At 38.6% G+C, this 18,127-nt stretch overlaps 1 protein-coding gene across 3 annotated transcripts in view; it reads left to right on the top strand.

The window, feature by feature from the left end:
* PDS5B (PDS5 cohesin associated factor B) overlaps positions 1 to 18,127 on the top strand; it is a 189,151-nt gene that overhangs the window by 52,799 nt on the left and 118,225 nt on the right. For all 3 annotated transcript variants that reach the window (XM_027557450.1, XM_027557448.1, XM_027557449.1), the window contains exon 2: positions 17,169 to 17,295. In XM_027557450.1, the coding sequence (XP_027413251.1) occupies positions 17,188 to 17,295 (108 nt within the window). In that variant the 5' untranslated portion in view covers positions 17,169 to 17,187. The remainder of the gene's footprint in view (positions 1 to 17,168; positions 17,296 to 18,127) is intronic.

Here is an 18,127-nt window from a genome sequence, read left to right as displayed (position 1 = left end):
TCTGTAGCATAATTAGCTCTGTGATAAGTGGAGGAATAATTTAAGTGTAATGTGGAAGTATCATTGGTCATAAATGTCTGTTTTCTAGCACATCAATGTTTGGAAGCATTCAAGGGCAGTCTTTCTTCCAAAGATATTATTTTAACATTGAAGATAAGAGCTGAAAATCCTCAGTGCAAATCAAAATCACAGTGAGATCAGATCACACTTGTTAGAATGACTATTATCAGAAAGACAAGAAATGTTGGTGAAGATGTGGAAAAAAAGCACCTCTTACACACTGCTGATGGGAATATATATTGGTGCAGCCAGTTTGGAGGTTCCTCAGAAAATTAAAAATTGAACTTGACCTATGATCAGCATTTCTACTTCTAGATATTTATCCCAAGAAAATGAAAAGACTGCCTTGAAAAGATACATGCACTCCCACATCCCTTGCAGCATTATTTACAATAGACAAGATACGGAAGCATCATGTCCACTGATGGATGAATGACTAAAGAAAATGTGAGACACATGCACAGACACTGAAATATTATCCAGCTGTTAAAAGGGAAATTCTCACATTGCAACAACATGGATGGATAAGTCAGAGGAAGACATATTGTGTAAACTCACTTATATCTGTTAATGGAATCTGAAATCAAGTCAGAACTTACACTGATAGATTCAAGAAACAGATTTATAGTTGCCAGAGCTGGGAAGGGGAAGGTGGATGAAATGGATGGGAGAGCAAAAGGCACAGTCTTCCTTAAAAAATAAGTCACGGGGTGCACAGCAAGGTGGCTGAAGTTAACATCTTACTGTAAGTTTGAAAAGTAGAGAGTAGGTCTTAGAAGTTTTCTTCACAAGAAAAAGTTTGTATGGTGATGGATATTAACTAGGTTTATTGTGATCATTTTGTAATGTGTCTATATGTTGAATCATTATATTGCACACCTGAAACTAATATAATGTTATATGTTAATTATATCTCAGTGAAATTAAAAAAAAATCTTAAAATATAGTACCATGTATTAATGTTTGAAGTCATATTAGATCTAGATGTGAGACAAAAAGATTGTTTAGATTTATTGTGCTCTGAAGGAAAATATGTTCTGTGAGTGATCTGTAGATGCAGTGCAAAAGGGAGAAAGCTCAAAATCAGATGAGAAATTGCCTGTTTATTATAAGCAGAAGATTTATTAATAGTATCAAGAATCTCTGATCATTTCTGTTAAGCCTCTGGTACAGCTGCGAATATAGGCAAAATATCTGTGAGGCTGTTTTCTCTACTTTTAACAAAAAATTGAAGACTGTCACTGGATTACATTTTTAATTCTTCCACGGTGTTTCCTGTTAGAAGTAAGTGCCTTCAGGAGCCTGCATTTGAAAGGGAAACCTGAACTCTGAGATTTAAGGCTGAGAAATTTGATTATGATGCTGGTAACAATTGCCAGTGGATACTCACTGTGCTTGTCTTTTATTACGATTGTGGTTGTTTTGCTCATGTTCTGTTAGAACGGTTATTTTTAAGTGTTAATTTTGCAGAATGTGAGATTCTTCTGGAAACACTTTTTAAATTTTTTTTTTTTGGTAACTTTAAACTTTTTATTTTGTATTGGGGTATAGCCGATCAACAGTGTTGTGGCAGTTTTTGCTGAACAGCAAAGGGACTTATCTCTACATATACATGTATCCATTCTCCCCCAGATGCCCCTCCCATTTAGGCTGGCACATAAACAGAGTTCCATGTGCTGTACAATAGGTCTTTGTTGGCTACCCATTTTAAATATAGCAGTGAGCATGACCTTCCCAAAGTCTCTCACTATCCCTTCCCCTTGACAACTCTAAAGTTTGTTTTCTAAGTCTGTGAGTCTCTGTTTTGTAAGTTCATTTGGATCATTTCTTTTTAGCTTCCACATATAAGGGATGTCATATGATATTTCTGTCTTACTTCCCTCAGTATGACACTCTGCATCCATGTTGCTACAAATGGCATTATTTCCCTTTTGTAAATGGCCGAGTAATATTCCATTGAATATATGTACCACATCTTTATACATTCGTCTGTCAGTGGACATTTAGGTTGCTTCCATGTCTTGGCTGTTGTAAACAGCGCTTCAATGAAATTGGGGTACGTGCATCCTTTCAGATCATGTTTTTCTCTGGGTATATGCCCAGGAGTGGGATTGCAGCATCATGCTGCTGCTGCTAAGTCACTTCAGTTGTGTCCGACTCTGTGCGACCCCATAGATGGCAGCGCACCAGGCTCCCCCGTCTCTGGGATTCTCCAGGCAAGAACACTGGAGTGGGTTGCCATTTCCTTCTCCAACGCATGAAAGTGAAAAGTGAAAGTGAAGTCGCTCAGTCATGTCCGACTCTTAGCGACCCCATGGACTGCAGCCTACCAGGCTCCTCCATCCATGGGATTTTCCAGGCAAGAGTACTGGAGTGGGGTACCATTGCCTTCTCTGTGCAGCATCATATGTAGCTCTATTTTTAGTTTTTTAAAGAACCCCTCCATACTGTTCTCCATAGCGACCGTACCAGTTTACATTCCCACCAACAGTGCAGAAGGGTTCTCTTCTCTCCACACCCTCTCCAGCATTTGTTGTTTGTGAATTTTTTAATGAAGGCCATTTTGATTGATGTGAGGTGATAGCTCATTGTGGTTTTGATTTGCATTTCTCTAATATAGTGATGTTGAACATCTTTTCATGTGCCTGCCTGTTGGCCATCTGTATGTCCTCTTTGGAGAAATGTCTGTTCAGGTCTTCTGCCCACTTTTTGAATGGGTTGTTTGTTTTGATGCTATCAAGTGTCATAAGCTGGTTGTAAATTTCTGGGACTGATCCTTCATGGTCACATCATTTGCAAATATTTTCTCGTAGTCTGTGGGTTGTCTTCATTTTGCTTATTGTTGCCTTTCCTGTGCAAAAACTTGTGAGTTTAAGTATGTCCCATTTGTTTATTTTTGCTTTTATTTCCATTATTCTGGAAGACTTATTGAAAAAGACATTGCTGTGATTTATGTTAGAGAAATAAAATAAATCTGGAGTGGGTAGCCTATCCCTTTTCCAGTGGATCTTCCTGACCCAGGAATCGAACTGGGGTCTCCTGCATTGCAGGCGGATTCTTTACCAACTGAGCTATCAGGGGAGCCCATGTTAGAGAGTGTTCTGCCAATGTTTTCCTTTAGGAGTTTTACAGTGTCTGGTCTCACATTTAGGTCTTTAATACATTTTGAGCTTATTTTTATGTACAGGGTTAAGAAATGATCTACTTTCATTTTTTTTTAACCTGTGGCTGTCCAGTTTTCCCAGCACCATTTGTTGAAGAGACTGTCTTTACAACATTGTGTGGTCTTGCCTCCTTTATCATAGATTAATTGACCATAGGTGTGTGGGCTTATCCTGTTCCATTGATTCATATTTTATTTTTGGAAACACACATATCTTGTCACAGATGCCTGGACTTGTCTTTTCTCACACTCAGCGTGTTTTTGTGCTTCTGCTCATTGCTCCGTGTTTTCTCTGCCCTGAGTCCTCCCTTAGCCACCTTGTTGTCTGCCACGGCTTAAATTCCAACGTGGCTGACCGCTTTCCCTGCTGTTTCTGATAGAATGGATTGTTCCTTCATTTGTCTTTCCTTTAAAACATTGATTTTGTGTACAAGCTAATGATTTTTAGTCATTGCCCTCCAAACATCACTCGTGTCCCTTTGTCGTCACTTATTTCTCACCCCTAGCCAACTACTCTATCACATCTAATCCCTTGGATCTATTTGTCACTCCCACTGTATAATCATAAGGGATTTGATTTAGGTCATACCTGAATGGTCCAGTGGTTTTCCCTACTTTCTTCAACTTAAATCTGAATTTGGCAATAAGGAGTTCATGATCTGAGCCACAGTCAGCTCCCAGTCTTATTTTTGCTGACTGTATAGAGTTTCTCCATCTTTGGCTACAAATAATATAATCAGTCTGATTTCGGTGTTGACCATCTGGTGATATCCATGTGTAGAGTCATCTCTTGTGTTGTTGGAAGAGGGTGTTTGCTATGACCAGTGTGTTCTCTTGGCAAAACTCTATTAGCCTTTGCCCTGCTTCATTTTGTACTCCAGGGCCAAACTTGCCTGTTATTCCAGGTATCTGTTGACTTACTACTTTTGCATTCCAGTCCCCTATAATGAAAAGGACATCTTTTTTTGGTGTTAGTTCTAGAAAGTCTTGTTAGGTCATCACAGAACCTTTCAAGTTTAGCGTCTTCGGCATTAGTGATTGAGGCATAGACTTGGATTACTGTGATATTGAATGGTTTGCCTTGGAAACGAACAGAGATCATGCTGTCATTTTTGAGACTGCACCCAAGTACTGCATTTCAGACTCTTGTTGACTGTGATAGTCACTCCATTTCTTCTAAGGGATTCTTGCCCACAGTAGTAGATGTAATGGTCATCTGAATTAAATTCACCCATGATGGTCCATTTTAGTTCACTGATTCCTAAAATGTCAGTGTTCACCCTTGCCATCTCCTGTTTGACTACTTCCAATTTACCTTGATTCATGGACCTAACATTCCAGGTTTCTGTGCAATATTGTTCTTTACAGCATCGGACTTCACTTCCATCACCAGTCACATCCACAACTGGGCATTGTTTTCACTTTGGTTCCGTCTCTTCATTCTTTCTGGAGTTATTTCTCCACTCTTCTCTAGTAGCATATTGGGCACCTTCCAACCTGGGGAGTTCATCTTTCAGTGTCCTATCTTTTTGCCTTTTCATACTGTTCATGGGGTTCTCAAGGCAAGAATACTGAGTGGTTTGCCATTCTCTTCTCCAGTGGACCACATTCTGTCAGAACGTATGGAGGTTCGTGACATTGTGCAGGAGGCAGTGATCAAGACCGTCCCCAAGGAAAAGAAATGCAAAAAGGCAAAATGGCTGTCTGAGGAGGTCTTACAAATAGCTGAGAAAAGAAGAGAAGCTAAAGGCAAAGGAGAAAAGGAAAGATATATCTATCTGAATGCAGAGTTGCAAAGAATAGCAAGGATTGATAAGAAAGCCTTCCTCAGTGATCAATGCAAATAAATAGAAGAAAACAATAGAATGGAAAAGACATAGATAGAAATCTCTTCAAGAAAATCAGAAATACCAAGGGAACATTTCATGCAAAGATGGGCACAATAAAGGTCAGAAATAGTATGGACCTAGTAGAAGCAGATGGAGAAGGCAGTGGCACCCCACTCCAGTACTCTTGCCTGGCAAATCCCATGGGCGGAGGAGCCTGGTAGGTTGCAGTCCATGGGGTCGCTAGGAGTCGGGCACAACTGAGCGACTTCACTTTCACTTTTCACTTTCATGTGTTGGAGAAGGAAATGGCAACCCACTCCAGTGTTCTTGCCTGGAGAATCCCAGGGACGGCGGAGCCTGGTGGGCTGCCATCTATGGGGTTGCACAGAGTTGGACACGACTGAAGTGACTTAGCAGCAGCAGCAGCAGTAGAAGCAGAAGATATTAAGTGGTGGCAAGAATACACAGAAGAAGTATACAAAAAAGATCTTAATGACCCAGATATTTAGGGTGGTGTGATCACTCACCTAGAGCCAGACATCCTGGAATGCAAAGTCAAGGGACCTCAGGAAACACCACTGCTAGTGGTGCTTGGTGGAAGTTAGTGCAGGCGATGGAATTCCAGTTGAGCTATTTCAGATCCTAAAAGATGATGCTGTTGAAGTGCTGCACTCAATATGCCAGCATATTTGGAAAACTCAGTAGTGGCCACAGGACTGAGAAAGGTCTGTTTTCATTCCAATCCCTAAGAAAGGCAGTGCAAAAAAAAATAAAAATAAAAAAAAAAAAAAAAAGAAAGGCAGTGCAAAGAATGTTCAAACTACTGCACTATTGCACTCATCTCACATGCTAGTAAAATAATGCTTGAAATTCTCGAAGTCAGGCTTCAGCAATATGTGAACCGAGAACTTCCAGATGTTCAAGCTGGATTTAGAAAAGGCAGGGGAACCAGAGATCAAATTGCCAACACCCACTGGATCATAGAAAAAGCAAGAGTTCCAGAAAAACATCTGCTTTATTGAGTACAACCAGCCTTTGACTGTGTGAATCACTACAAACTGTGGAAAATTCTGAAAGACATGGGAATACCAGACCACCTTATGTACCTCCTGAGGAATCTGTATGCAGGTCGAGAAGCAACTGTTACAACCAGACATGAAATGATGGACTGGTTCCAAATTCAGAAAGGAGTACATCAAGGCTGTATATTGTCACCCTGTTGATTTAACTTATATGCAGGGTACATCATGTGAAATACCGGGCTGGATGAAGCACAAGCTGGAATCAAGATTGCCAGAGAAAAATCAGTAACCTCACACGTGCAGATGACACTACCCTTCTGGCCGAAAGTGAAGAAGAACTAAAGAGCCTCTTGATGAAAGTGAAAGAGGAGAGTGAAAATGTTGGCTTAAAACTCAACATTCAGAAAACTAAGATCATGGCATCTTGTCCCATCACTTCATGGCAAATAGATGGGGGAACAATGGAAACAGTGAGAGACTTTATTTTCTTGGGCTCCACAGTCACTTCAGATGGTAACTGCAGCCATGAATTTAAAAGACACTTGCTCCTTGGAAGAAAAGCTATGGCTAACCTAGATAGCATATTAAAAAGCAGAGATGTTACTTTGCTGACAAAGGTCTGTCTAGTCAAAGCTATGGTTTTTCTAGTAGTCATGTATGGATGTGAGAGTTGAACTATAAAGAAAGCTGAGTGCTGAAGAATTGATGCTCTTGAACTGTGGTCATGAGTATTAGGGGATTCAGTGTGCTCCAAAGATTGGAAGTTAATTAGGTTAAGGGAATAAGTATTGAAAATCACATATGGATTATTCTCAGTTTAGTTGCTGAATAACTTCAGCATGGTTGATCTCTGATCTTCAGTTTCCTCACTTTTAAAGTGGGCATAATATAGGATTCATCTTATTATTACTAGTATTTGGAATAAAGACAGAATATTTGTTGAGCTCTTTTTATCCTTCATGTTAGCAATAGATATGCACCAGTGAACAACATAGGATACTTGTTCTGTTACATTTTATACTTTAGAAGGGTAAACAGACATTGGAGGATAAATATTTACAGTTATGATTACATTTTTGAGGGAAACGTGCAAGGGTGCTGTGAGAGCATGTAGTAGAGATTTAACTGAGCTTGGGCAAATTTGGTAAAGTGTCTCTGAGACAGAGAAGAGGAAGCAGAAAGAAGAGCAGACACTTAGAAGGATCTTGGTTTGATGCCTTAGGACATAGAAGTGTAGTGATAAAATGGTCAGATTATTATATGTTGAACTTATTTCTAAGTCAGTGGGAACCTGTTTAAGGCAATAGATATGAAGAGATTGGCATATTAAGATCATCTGGCTGCTGTGTGAAGGATGAATTGGAGGTGACTAAGATTAGGTTATAGTGAAGTAATGGACAAATGAAGCTGAATTCCATTTTGTTTTGTACATGGCATTTACAGGACTTGATAGTTGCGTTTAAGTGTTGAAAGAGAATAGTCAAAGGTTAGGCCCAGTTTTCTGGGAGCAACACTGGATGCACCAGGACTCCCTATGCAGAGAGAAGATTGAAGAGTGCTTAATGGAAGAGGAAGAAATTGGTTTGTTGTTTGGTTTTGAGTTTTTTTAGATTCAAGATCCCTTTGAGAATAGGGCTTTCCTCATGGCTCAGTTGGTAAAAAATCTGCCTGCAATACTGGAGACCCAGGTTCTCTTCCCGGGGTGGGGAAGAGAATACCTTTGAGAATACCTAAATAGAAATGTTAGGTTGGCGGTGGTATGTGTGGATTGGAGTTCAGAAGAGACCTCTTGGTGGGGTATTTTGAAGTGGCTTTAAGAAAGCTTGGGGCAGAAGCCTTGGGAGAAAAACATGTAGACCAAGAAGTGAACAGAGGAAATAGAATTAAGCCTTGGTGAATTAGTATTTAGAGGTTGGATAGAAGAAAAGGAAACAAAGGAGACAGTTACTAGTAATAGGAGAAAAACCAGGAAAAGGTAAAATGTAGTAGAAATCAAAGGAAAGGAATGTTTCAGAAAGGAGTCTGCTCTCCACTGTGTCATACTGCTCAGAGCAATAAAATTAGGATTGGAAAAGTGTTTTATTTGGCAACGTGGAGGGCAGTGATGACTTTTAGTTAGCTATTACTGCATAACAAATCACCCCAAAACTTAATGGCTTTAAACACCCAACATTTCTTGCAGTTCTCCAGGTTGGCAGCTTGAGTTTGGCTTAACTGGGTAGTTCTTCTGATCTGGGTCAGCCTTAGCTGATTGACCTGGGCTTGCTCATACATCTACAAGTATGTGTCTGTGATCACCCAAAAGTTTGTCTGGGACTGGCTTCCTTCATGATGGTCATGCTTGGTATAACTGAGATCTCTCTCTGTATATGTCTCAGTTTACAGTGGGATAACTTCCATGCGTGTGCTCTTCTTAGGAAGAGTTTCAAGAATGCAAGTCAATAAATTCCAAAACACAAGCACTTTTTAAGCTTGCCAGTGTCCCAGTGACCAAAGTCATAAGACCGTCTCAAATTCAAGTGCTGGAAAAACTCTTCTTGATGAGAGGAGCCACAAAATCACATTGCAAGGCTGTAGATAGAGGGAAGAGAAAAATCTGTTGTAATTTTTGAAGTCAGCCTCAGTGATTATGGCAAAAGCAGTATTGCTGGTGTTGGAGGATGCTGGAAACAGGATTGGGTTAGTATGATAAGAAAATGGGAACTGAGGAAGTACAGATTACTTTTTGGAAAGCTTGGCTCTGAAGGTGGTTTGAGAGAGAAGACAGTAGCTAGAGGCATGTAGAAAATAAACAGGCATGTTGTACTTTCTTTCCTTTCCCTTCTTGCCCAAATTTCTCTCCGCATAAGAACAGAGTGCTTATGCTGAACACTGAGGGAAGGGATCTAGTAGACACAGAGGATACAGATGCTGAGCAAGAAGAGAGAACGGATGAAGTGAAAGTCTCTGAGAAACCTGTAGAAGATGGGCTTCTGTGCACTTGTGGAGGGATTCGTTTTTGACGTGAAGAGGGTTACATATTTCCCTTAACACAAGGGAAGGAGGGACTTGGTACACTTGTAGTATTGGGTTGGCCAGTAGTTCATTCTGGTTTTCTGTAAGATTGTATGGAAAAACCCGAACAAAATTTATGGCCAGTCACAACAGATTTAGTAATGGGAGACTGGGAAAGTTTCTGTGTGACAAAGCTGCTGTTTTCTCAGGGAAGTAGAGGCTGTCTACTGAGAGTGGGAGTTTTAATAAGAATGTGTGCTTGAGGTTTGATGTGAACAGAGAAACTACATAATATCCCTCAGTGAAGGGGACATTGAGCTGACCACTGACTAGGAAATTTTGTTGTTGTTGTTTAGTCGCTTAGTTGTGTCCAACTCTTGTGACTCAATGGACTGTTATACCAATCATTTAATAAATGAGAGATATTATCATTATTAAAATAAAATACTACTTTAAAGGGATTTGTCAGAACACTTTGTTATTAGTTAGAAAGTGGTGCTAGTTGAGATGTTCTCAGGCTTTTAATTCTGCTTCCGTGATGGTCCTTGAAAAGAATGTAGGCAGGAGAGTGACCGTGTGTTTAATCATTTATAAATAAACATTACCAAAAATATGAACAAAATGGGTCTGCTTTCTAAAATGACTTCCTGAAGCATTTAATATTACTTTGTAGTACCAAAACATAGAGGAATAACTATTAAATATACTTAATTTGAATTAATAAAGATGATTCAGTCTGAATGGTTGGGTTAGTGGTAGCATTTATATGGAAAAAAAAACTTTTTGTTTTAGTAGTTGGAAAATGTGTAATGTAGCCTTAAGGTTATATACTTAAAGGAGAAAAATGTAATTTATTTTATCTCTTTTCTTTTAGAACACGCTCTTATTATTTTTTCAGTTATCTCTGGCCAAGAAGAAACCCTTCTTACTCTCTCTGTCAGTGTACTGGAAGGGTTGTATTGATATTTATGGAGGGCACCATCTGCTGGTTATAAGAGGTACCAGTTGTAGGAAGCCTACCTTTTACAGCTGTCAGACTTCACAAAATCTTTTTTTCCAACTCCACCTTAAACCTGGAGTAAAGTCCCAGAAGGAAAAGCAAGTTGTAATAATAAACATGGGCAAGTAGAGATTCTAGTAGTGACTAGATTTGATTTCTGTGACTCTGATAAACTTGTTGCTACATACTGGGTGTTTAAGAAAAATTATTCTGAAAATGACAGATACCTGTTGTTATTTCTTCCCAGATCAGTTTACCAATGACTGTTGATATTGTTCTCACCCTTGTGGTTTAATCCAGTGAATGCTGTGTTCTTTTTTCCCATTCATTGAAAGGACCTTGATATTTTTACTGCAGTCTTTATTGCATCTTGTGAACATTTATTTACATCTAGGGTAGAATGATGATTTCATTGATTTTTTTTTCCCCTTTCTAGGATTGTTAGTATGATTTTTTAAATTACCAATATGTTTCTTTTAATTAATGACCACTTTCTTAGAACTTACTCCAGTTCAGTTCAGTCGCTCAGTCGTGTCCAACTCTTTGCGACCCCATGAATCGCAGAACGCCAGGCCTCCCTGTCCATCACCAACTCCCGGAGTTCACCCAGACTCACGTCCATCGAGTCAGTGATGCCATCCAACCATCTTATCCTCTGGCGTCCCCTTCTCCTCCTGCCCCCAATCCCTCCCAGCATCAGAGTCTTTTCCAATGAGTCAACTCTTCGCATGAGGTGGCCGAAGTACTGGAGTTTCAGCTTTAGCATGATTCCTTCCAAAGAAATCCCAGGCTGATCTCCTTCAGAATGGACTGGTTGGATCTCCTTGCAGTCCAAGGGACTCTCAAGAGTCTTCTCCAACACCACAGTTCAAAGGCATCAATTCTTCGGCGCTCAGCCTTCTTCACAGTCCAACTCTGACATCCATACATGACCACAGGAAAAACCATAGCCTTGACTAGACGAACCTTTGTTGGCAAAGTAATGTCTCTGCTTTTGAATATGCTATCTAGGTTGGTCATAACTTTCCTTCCAAGGAGTAAGTGTCTTTTAATTTCATGGCTGCAGTCACCATCTGCAGTGATTTTGGAGCCCAGAAAAATAAAGTCTGACACTGTTTCCACTGTTTCCCCATCTATTTCCCATGAAGTGATGGGACCGGATGCCATGATCTTCGTTTTCTAAATGTTGAGCTTTAAGCCAACTTTTTCACTCTCCACTTTCACCTTCATCAAGAGGCTTTTGAGTTCCTCTTCACTTTCTGCCATAAGGGTGGTGTCATCTGCATGTCTGAGGTTATTGATATTTCTCCCAGCAATCTTGATTCCAGCTTGTGCTTCTTCCAGCCCAGCATTTCTCATGATGTACTCTGCATATAAGTTAAATAAGCAGGGTGACAATATACAGCCTTGACGTACTCCTTTTCCTATTTGGAACCAGTCTTGTTCCATGTCCAGTTCTAACTGTTGCTTCCTGACCTGCATACATATTTCTCAAGAGGCAGATCAGGTGGTCTGGTATTCCCATCTCTTTCAGAATTTTCCACAGTTTATTGTGATCCACACAGTCAAAGGCTTTGGCATAGTGAATAAGGCAGAAATAGATGTTTTTCTAGAACTCTCTTGCTTTTTCCATGATCCAGCGGATGTTGGCAATTTGATCTCTGGTTCCTCTGCCTTTTCTAAAACCAGCTTGAACATCAGGAAGTTCACGGTTCACGTATTGCTGAAGCCTGGCTTGGAGAATTTTGAGCATTACTTTACTAGCGTGTGAGATGAGTGCAGTTGTGCGGTAGTTTGAGTATTCTTTGGCATTGCCTTTCTTTGGGATTGGAATGAAAACTGACCTTTTCCAGTCCTGTGGCCACTGCTGAGTTTTCCAAATTTGCTGGCATATTCAGTGCAGCACTTTCACAGCATCATCTTTCAGGATTTGGAATAGCTCAACTGGAATTCCATCACCTCCACTAGCTTTGTTCGTAGTGATGCTTTCTAAGGCCCAGTTGACTTCACATTCCAGGATGTCTGGCTCTAGGTGAGTGATCACACCATTGTGATTATCTGGGTCGTGAAGATCTTTTTTGTACAGTTCTTCTGTGTATTCTTGCCATCTCTTCTTAATATCTCCTGCTTCTGTTAGGTCCATAGCATTTCTGTCCTTTATCGAGCCCATCTTTGCACGAAATGTTCCCTTGGTATCTCTAATTTTCTTGAAGAGATCTCTAGTCTTTCCCATTCTGTTGTTTTCCTCTATTTCTTTGCATTGATCGCTGAAGAAGGCTTTCTTATCTCTTCTTGCTATTCTTCGGAAGTCCGCATTCAGATGCTTCTATCTTTCCTTTTCTCCTTTGCTTTTCGCTTCTCTTCTTTTCACAGCTATTTTTAAGGCCTCCCCAGACAACCATTTTGCTTTTTTGCATTTCTTTTCCATGGGGATGGTCTTGATCCCTGTCTCCTGTACAGTGTCATGAACCTCATTCCATAGTTCATCAGGCACTCTATCAGATCTAGGCCCTTAAATCTATTTCTCACTTCCAGTGTATAATCATAAGGGATTTGATTTAGGTCATACCTGTATGGTCTAGTGGTTTTCCCTACTTTCTTCAATTTAAGTCTGAATTCGGCAATAAGGAGTTCATGATCTGAGCCACAGTCAGCTCCTGGTCTTGTTTTTGCTGACTGTATGGAACTTACTCAGTGGTTGTGTAAACTCTTTAGTATTAGAATAGTTTGCTTTTCATTGTTCATTCTGTATACAAAACTGTAGGTTTTATAATGATAGGTACATAATGGTATTTGAAATTAATATATACATATATGTGTGAGGTGTTTAAGTCCCTCAGTTGTGCCCAACTCTTTGCAGCCCAATGGACTGTGTAGCCCGCCAGGCTCCTCTGTCCATGGGATTTTTCAGGCAAGAATACTGGAGTGGGTTGCCATGCCCTCCTCCAGGGGATCTTCCCAGGCAGAGATCAAACCTGGATCTCCTGCACTGGCAGGCAGATTCTTTACTGCTGAGCCACTTGGGAAGTCCATATACGTATGTACTCTCTAGTACATTTATATACAGTGTGTAAATGGACTCTGACACAGGCCTGTTTGTATATAAATAATTTAAGTTACTACTTTCTTATTTGTAGTTCATTTACTCTATCATAATGTATACTATTGAAATTCAACACAAAATGAATGTCAAATAATTTCTTTGACACTATTTCAGAGGAACAGCTGTGTGTCAATGTATCTTTCCCCTTTGACTTCCCGTAACAGTTGAATAGCCTGTTTCTTTACTGTAATCTTCCTTTCATCTTCTGCATTGCTCTCCTTCTTCTCTCTTTCTCCTTTCCACCTTTTTTCTCTTACATTATTATTTGGTGTTTGTTCCTGTTGTTGTCTGGGAAGTACATAAAGAGATCACTTTACCAAGTCCAAGAGCCTGGGGTTATCTTGAAAGAGTGATGTGTATTTCCAAAGTCACTAACACTATATACCATCTCTCTATCTTCAAACATTTTTTTTTCCTAGTTAAAAAGCAATATTTTTCTCTCTTTTCTGACCCTCTTCTGTTTTCTTTCCTGACCACCCCCCCCCCCAGCCACATCAGTACAGATATTTCTTAGAGTTTATTCTCTGTATTTCAGCTCACCCTACACATTTTCTTTATTGATTCTGTAAGCCCCCAAAGCGTAAGCTATATGTGGTGCTAAAGTATTTTCTTTCATTGACTTTTCTCTAGAACTTCAGCTTAACATGTCTAGTTGCCTTGTATTCCAAACTTAATTTTTCCAAAAACTTGACTTCTCACTGGTTTTTCCCTATCTCTCTTATGATGAGGGCAATTATTTTATGTGTTCTGCTTACCATTGTATCCTTAGTGCCTAGAGAACTGCTGTCACACCAAGTAAGTTCTCAGTAGATATTTAAATGGTTGACTTTCTTGAATCTTGTAATCATCTTCTACTTCTCTCAAGTAAGCATTCATAGTTTTTGCATCAGTTTTCTTATTCTTAGTCATTCCCTGCAGTCTGTTCCTTATTAGTTCTTATTGGAATTTTATAGCAGTTTCCTGTTCTTACTGTTTTGATTTCTCCTCTGCCTAGTCTGTACTTCCTATTGGAGCCACCAGCTCTTAAAATAGTTCTGGTCATTGATTCAGCAAGTATTTCTTGAGCACCTACTGTGTTCTAAGGATGCCTAAAATGATACATACTATCCTTGTTCTAAAGGATATCAACCCTGAATATTGATTGGAAGGACTGATACTGAAGCCCCAATATTTTGGCCACCTGATGCAAAGAGCTGACTCATTGGAAAAGACCCTTATGCTGGGAAAGATTGAGGGCAGGAGGAGAAGGGAGTGACAGAGGATGAGATGGTTGGATGGCATCACTGACTCAATGGATGTGACTTTGAGCAAACTCCTGGAGATAGTGAAGGACAGGGAAGCCTGGCGTGCTGCAGTTCACGGGGTCCCAAGGAGTCAGACATGACTTAGTGACTGAACAACAAATCCTTGTTTTAAGGAGCTTATAGTCAAGTAGGGGAAACAGACAAATGAATTTATTAAATGCGATGTGATTAAATGCTTATTATGATATGTTCACAGTTTTCCAAGCTGTAGGAGGAAGAGCCAAGCTCAGCCTAAGGAGGTTGGGAGAAGTTTAAACATAATCTTGAAAATTCAAGGTACATGGAGTTTGTTTATAGAGAGGGACCAGTGAATTTATCTTTACTTTGAGGAAACAGCCCATGTGTATACTCACAGAAGTATTTCAAACCTCTGCTCACAAAACCATTGCTTATGAAGCTGAAGTGCAAACTGAGAGCCCTGCTGCTTTGTTGCTCTACCTTTCCTTCTTTGCTCCCTTTTACTTCCTTTCACTTTTTCCTTTAGTCATGGCTTTAGACCAGTAACAAATTCTGAACTTTGTTCTCTGGGATTTATTCAGATTCTTTTCTCTGTCCTTTTGTTCTGTATGTTGTTAACACTTCACCCCCATCTACTTTCGATTTCTTTCAATCTTCTATTTTTCCAGGCTCGTTGTTTGTTATTTCTGTTGATAACTTTAGGATTTATTGTGATTTAATCATTTAGGGGTAATGTCTGTTTCCTTTGTCAATTTTGAGACCTATCTTAACTCATGTGGCCCTATAGCCACTCTAGAATGGCATGCAAATAATAGGTTCTTGATAAAGTTTTGATTGTACAGATGGAACCATGTCTACATTATTAAGCTGTAGTCTGTGGTCATAATCATGTGTCTGTTGTTAAGGAAGATGAACAGCTTTTGCTTCTGTTGAGGCAAGGTAGAGAGACTTTCTTATATTCCAGGTTCTATGGAAAACTGGGAATCCTATCACATTTATATTTACCTTCCTGTAGAATGGTTTATCCTAGGCATTCACTGAATATCTTCTTTGGTTGAAGGAACACAAACAGCTGTAGGTTTGATTCTTGGCTTTTCCTAACCTGAGGTTGTGAAGTTGTTTTCCTACGTTCTATTTTAAAATCCTTTCCAATTGCCTCAATATTTATTTCATTAATCGACCTGAAATTCCTTTTGTGTATGGTGTGATGTATGGGTACAGTGTCATCTTTTTCCATATAGATATGAAAGTCTCAGAATGTAAAAAATTTAAACAACTTTATTGAGATGTAATTTATAGATCATAAAATTAATAGGATTGACCTATTTCAAGTGTGTAGTTGAGTAATTTTTAGTAAATATCCTGAGATGTGAAACTCACCATAGTCCAATTTTAGAATATTTTTATTAGTCCAATAAGATTGCTCATGCTGATGTATAATTAATCTGTCACTGAATTTTTTATAAGTTTTCATCTTGAGTTTTCAGCAGCATCTCTATTACAGGGTTAAACAAGTGATGACAGCAGGTATTTTTTTGTCCTGAAAATAGGTAAAACATTTTCAGAAGAGCATCAATAAGCATGATTTATGCTGTAGGGTGTAGCATCTTACCTTTCTCAGATTCAGAAATCTTTCATATAATTCTTAGTTTGTTGAACTTTTTTCCTTATTTTCTTTTATAGTTGTAAATTGATGATGAATTTTCTTCAAACATTGTCTCTTAATTTTTTGAGATTATCACATGATTTTTCTTTTTTATTCTGTTAATATGGTGAATTTGACCTTGGATTTCTGGGATTAAACCCAGTTTTTTATCTGCAGCTACATTTGGTTTCTAAGTATTTTTTTTTTCCTAGTATTTTATTTAAAAACTTTGTAAACAGAAAAGACCTGTTGGTGGTTCTTTTCCCTTTCTCTTTTTCTCATTGGGTGTTAGTATCATGGTTATGCTAGTTAGCTGGATAAAATTGTTAGGTTGGTGAAAGAGTAACTGTGGTTTTGGACTGTGAATTTTAAATCACACAGCTAGGCTCAAACACATCTTTATTAATCAAAATAGGAACCATTACAGTCAACACATTTTTGCTAATGAGAAATAAGTTGGTTTATTCCTGTAGCATAAAAATCCGTGCTTTGGAATGCAGCGAACTCTTGGAAAGCATTATCTTTGGGGGGTTGGGGTAGTATTCTACATTAATGTCAGGAAGGGTCTCTTGTTTGATGTTCTATCTTGACAGGAGTCTGTCCTCCTTTGCCTGTAAGATCATGGAAACTGAACTCTAGATTTGTCAGGGTTGGCAGATGGGCTCAGGGTGTAAGTAGATATAATGTTCCATTTACTTCTCTGGATTCCTGAATTCTCTTAGATTTTGGCCCAAGTAATTTGTAATACTGTTAAAAAAAATGCTGTGTATTTTATATATATGTATAATTTTGTAGTATATATTATAAATATTATATACTATTTTATATATGTAGGTAAGTATATAATTAAATAAAATCATATTTTTTTTGTAATTGAAGGATTAGTTCAAATAACTTAGCTTGTCACTAATGGAAATGAAAGTAAAAATAAAATTTTAAAATTTGGAGAAATGTTCAATAAAATGATTTTAATTAATTAAATAAATGAATTACTATAAATTAGGAAATAGTTATAATTTTTTTCATGTTTATTATGAATATTGTTAATGCTTTTTTTTTTGGTTTGCATCTAATAGTTTTCTTGTTTTAGGGGTAAAAATATTTCCATCATGGCTCATTCAAAGACAAGGACCAATGATGGAAAAATTACCTATCCTCCTGGTGTCAAGGAAATCTCAGATAAAATATCTAAAGAAGAGATGGTGAGACGGTTAAAGGTGAGTAGAATTAGGTTATGTCCTTTGGGCATCCGTTTAGGATAAGTGGAGTTGGGGAGAGCACCTGCGGAAATCATATAGGGCTGTAAGGCAGCTTGGTAAAGCGCATCAGAGCAGAAAATATTTCATGGCCAAAACTAGTTAGCTGTAATTAGGAGCTAAGAAAGTGGAATAGGTAAAGAATTGTAGAGTTTCCTTAGCTATTGTTAATTGGAGCGTAGTTGGAAAGGTGAAGCTTAGGATTTTTAGGGCCTCCTCTCCTGCTGAGTCGCTTCAGTCGTGTCTGACTCTGTGCCACCCCATAGACGGTAGCCCAACAGGCTCTACTTGGGTATAAAAGACAAATCCCCAGTATGCTTATACTCCTTATTATCTGTCGAAAGTTGTCTCCTTTCTCCGATATCTCATTTATTTTATAAAAACAACCATTTTAATTTGATTTTTAATTATTAAAAATTAAATTTAAAAGATTTAATTCTTTCTACTGAGTATTAAGTCTACATTTTACTTTCTTGTATTTTGAAATGAAATTAAAGAGTTTTACTTTTAGCTCTCGGTTTCTGATGTGCAGCAGTGAGTCAAGATGGATGGCGAACTTCCATTCATGAGGCAGTCACTGTATGGTTAAACTCTTCATGTTTGCTTGAATAATATTTCATCTTTCACCATCATTGATGGTCTTCATGATTAAAATGGTTAGAAGAGCAGAGTGGCCAAGGAGATTATTAAACTGATTAGTTCAGATGTTCTTTATTTTTAAGCATTTTTTTTCCCTTCAGTGTTGTATCCACCTAGACATATTGCCGGTTATTAATATTTATGTATATTTCCA

The sequence above is a fragment of the Bos indicus x Bos taurus genome, chromosome 12 (assembly GCF_003369695.1).
Source record: "Bos indicus x Bos taurus breed Angus x Brahman F1 hybrid chromosome 12, Bos_hybrid_MaternalHap_v2.0, whole genome shotgun sequence".
In the NCBI taxonomy this organism is placed as follows: domain Eukaryota; kingdom Metazoa; phylum Chordata; class Mammalia; order Artiodactyla; family Bovidae; genus Bos; species Bos indicus x Bos taurus.
Note: the sequence above shows the minus strand (reverse complement) of the source record. Positions and strands in the feature narration are given on the sequence as shown.